At 36.3% G+C, this 1515-nt stretch overlaps 1 protein-coding gene across 1 annotated transcript; it reads right to left on the bottom strand.

The window, feature by feature from the left end:
- Positions 1–442: 442 nt before the first annotated feature.
- LOC111383412 (mitogen-activated protein kinase kinase kinase NPK1-like) lies at positions 443–1505 on the bottom strand. The gene has a single exon (XM_023007522.1). It carries the CDS (start codon positions 1484–1486, stop codon positions 503–505), a length of 984 nt encoding a protein of 327 aa, XP_022863290.1. The 5' UTR covers positions 1487–1505; the 3' UTR covers positions 443–502.
- Positions 1506–1515: the final 10 nt, after the last annotated feature.

The raw sequence follows: 1515 nt of genomic DNA, 5'->3' as shown, positions 1-1515 counted from the left end.
ATTTATTTCAATAATAAAATTATAAAGTAAGTTGATTTTTTCCATTTAGTTCTCTTTTTTTGCCCTTCTTTTATAATGCTGTAAAATAAACAAATCGATGAAGATTACAATTCTCGAACAAATATCTGAAGAAAATTGGTACTTAGATCATGTCATGAATTTCGGAAATATAGCCAACGTTGCATTTTACTTCCACTCTGATCAGCCTTGTAACGATATACGAATAATACATTTAATTTTTCAGAAACTTTGGCGAAACAATTTATTAAAGAAAATTAATAAATGAGCACAAACCATAAAAGAATTTGCCTAGTAAACACAACAAAATTAACATAATACATATATTCAAATTGAATGATGAAAATATTTATTCAAATGATACCAAAAGATATTAAAACTCATGATGCAGTTTTTTTTCTAATTTTTCTTTCACTACGAAAAAAAAAACATCATACACATATATTCATGATTATACACTAGGAAAATTTTGACTTCTAACTTTTCAACAACTTATTAAACTATTCCAAACAAGCCCTAAATCAGCAGGTTCCTCAGGCTCTGATTGAGTGGAAAATAAGTCATACGTAGAAACCCATGTACCCCTCCCGAAGGGATTCGTCAGAGAGAGCATCACTCGATCGTTAAAATTTGGAGGCAATGCTGCCAAATTCTTGACAATAAAGGGATGATCCAATAGCATGTTGGCTGTCCATCTCTTCTGGTGTTCCTTCGCCAAGCACATTTTCAAAAAATGTCGTGTAATGCCCGAAATTTTTTCGGGAATCTTTATATCGCCGAAGCAAATCTTCTTAATCAAATCTTTTCTCCGACCCGTCCAAAGGGGTTTTCCCACGATCATCTCCACGATAATGCAACCAAGAGACCAAATGTCAGAAGCTGGAATGTGTAGCCCTGATGCGATTGATTCTGGGGATGCATAGAATATAGTTCCTCGGTGAAAACTATCAGTCCCAGGAGTCAAGATTTCCTCTTCTCCAATTTTCTTGGCTGCACCAAAGTCTGCTATCTTGAGATTGTGTACTTCGGTACCATCTTGGCTGGGAAAAACGAGGATATTGGTAGGTTTCAAGTCACAATGAACAAACCCTTCTTCGTGAACGTGAGAGAGGCCCTTAAGAAGCATGTAAGAATAACATGCAACTAGAGATTCTGGCATGTTTCCTTCATATTTGTCGATCAAATTGTTGAGGGATCCACCTGATGCGTATTCAAGGAGAAGACTGTAGACACCTTCATTGTTTTCAAAACTTATATCTTCCCCAAAACACTGTACAATTTCCCGGCAACCTCTCAGTTCGTACAGAATTCGTCCCTCCTCCTTCAATGAAGTCGAATCCTCACAAGGGGCGGATTTAACGGCGACGCGAATGGAATCAGAAAGAGGAGAATCTACCTTTGATGCTAGATATATGGTTCCATATGAACCTGCACCAAGAAATTTAGTTTTCTTCCATTTATCACCCATTTTTTGGTATGAAATTGAAAAGGAATACA

The sequence above is a fragment of the Olea europaea genome, unplaced genomic scaffold (genome assembly GCF_002742605.1).
Source record: "Olea europaea var. sylvestris unplaced genomic scaffold, O_europaea_v1 scaffold26790, whole genome shotgun sequence".
NCBI classification, from domain to species: Eukaryota; Viridiplantae; Streptophyta; class Magnoliopsida; order Lamiales; family Oleaceae; genus Olea; species Olea europaea.
The sequence above is the reverse complement of the archived record's forward strand: the minus strand, read 5'-3'. Positions and strand labels throughout refer to the sequence as shown.

Coding starts and splice junctions, on each gene's coding strand:
- LOC111383412 (XM_023007522.1), bottom strand. CDS start 1,486: ATGGGTGATAAATGGAAGAAAACTAAATTTCTTGGTGCAGGTTCATAT.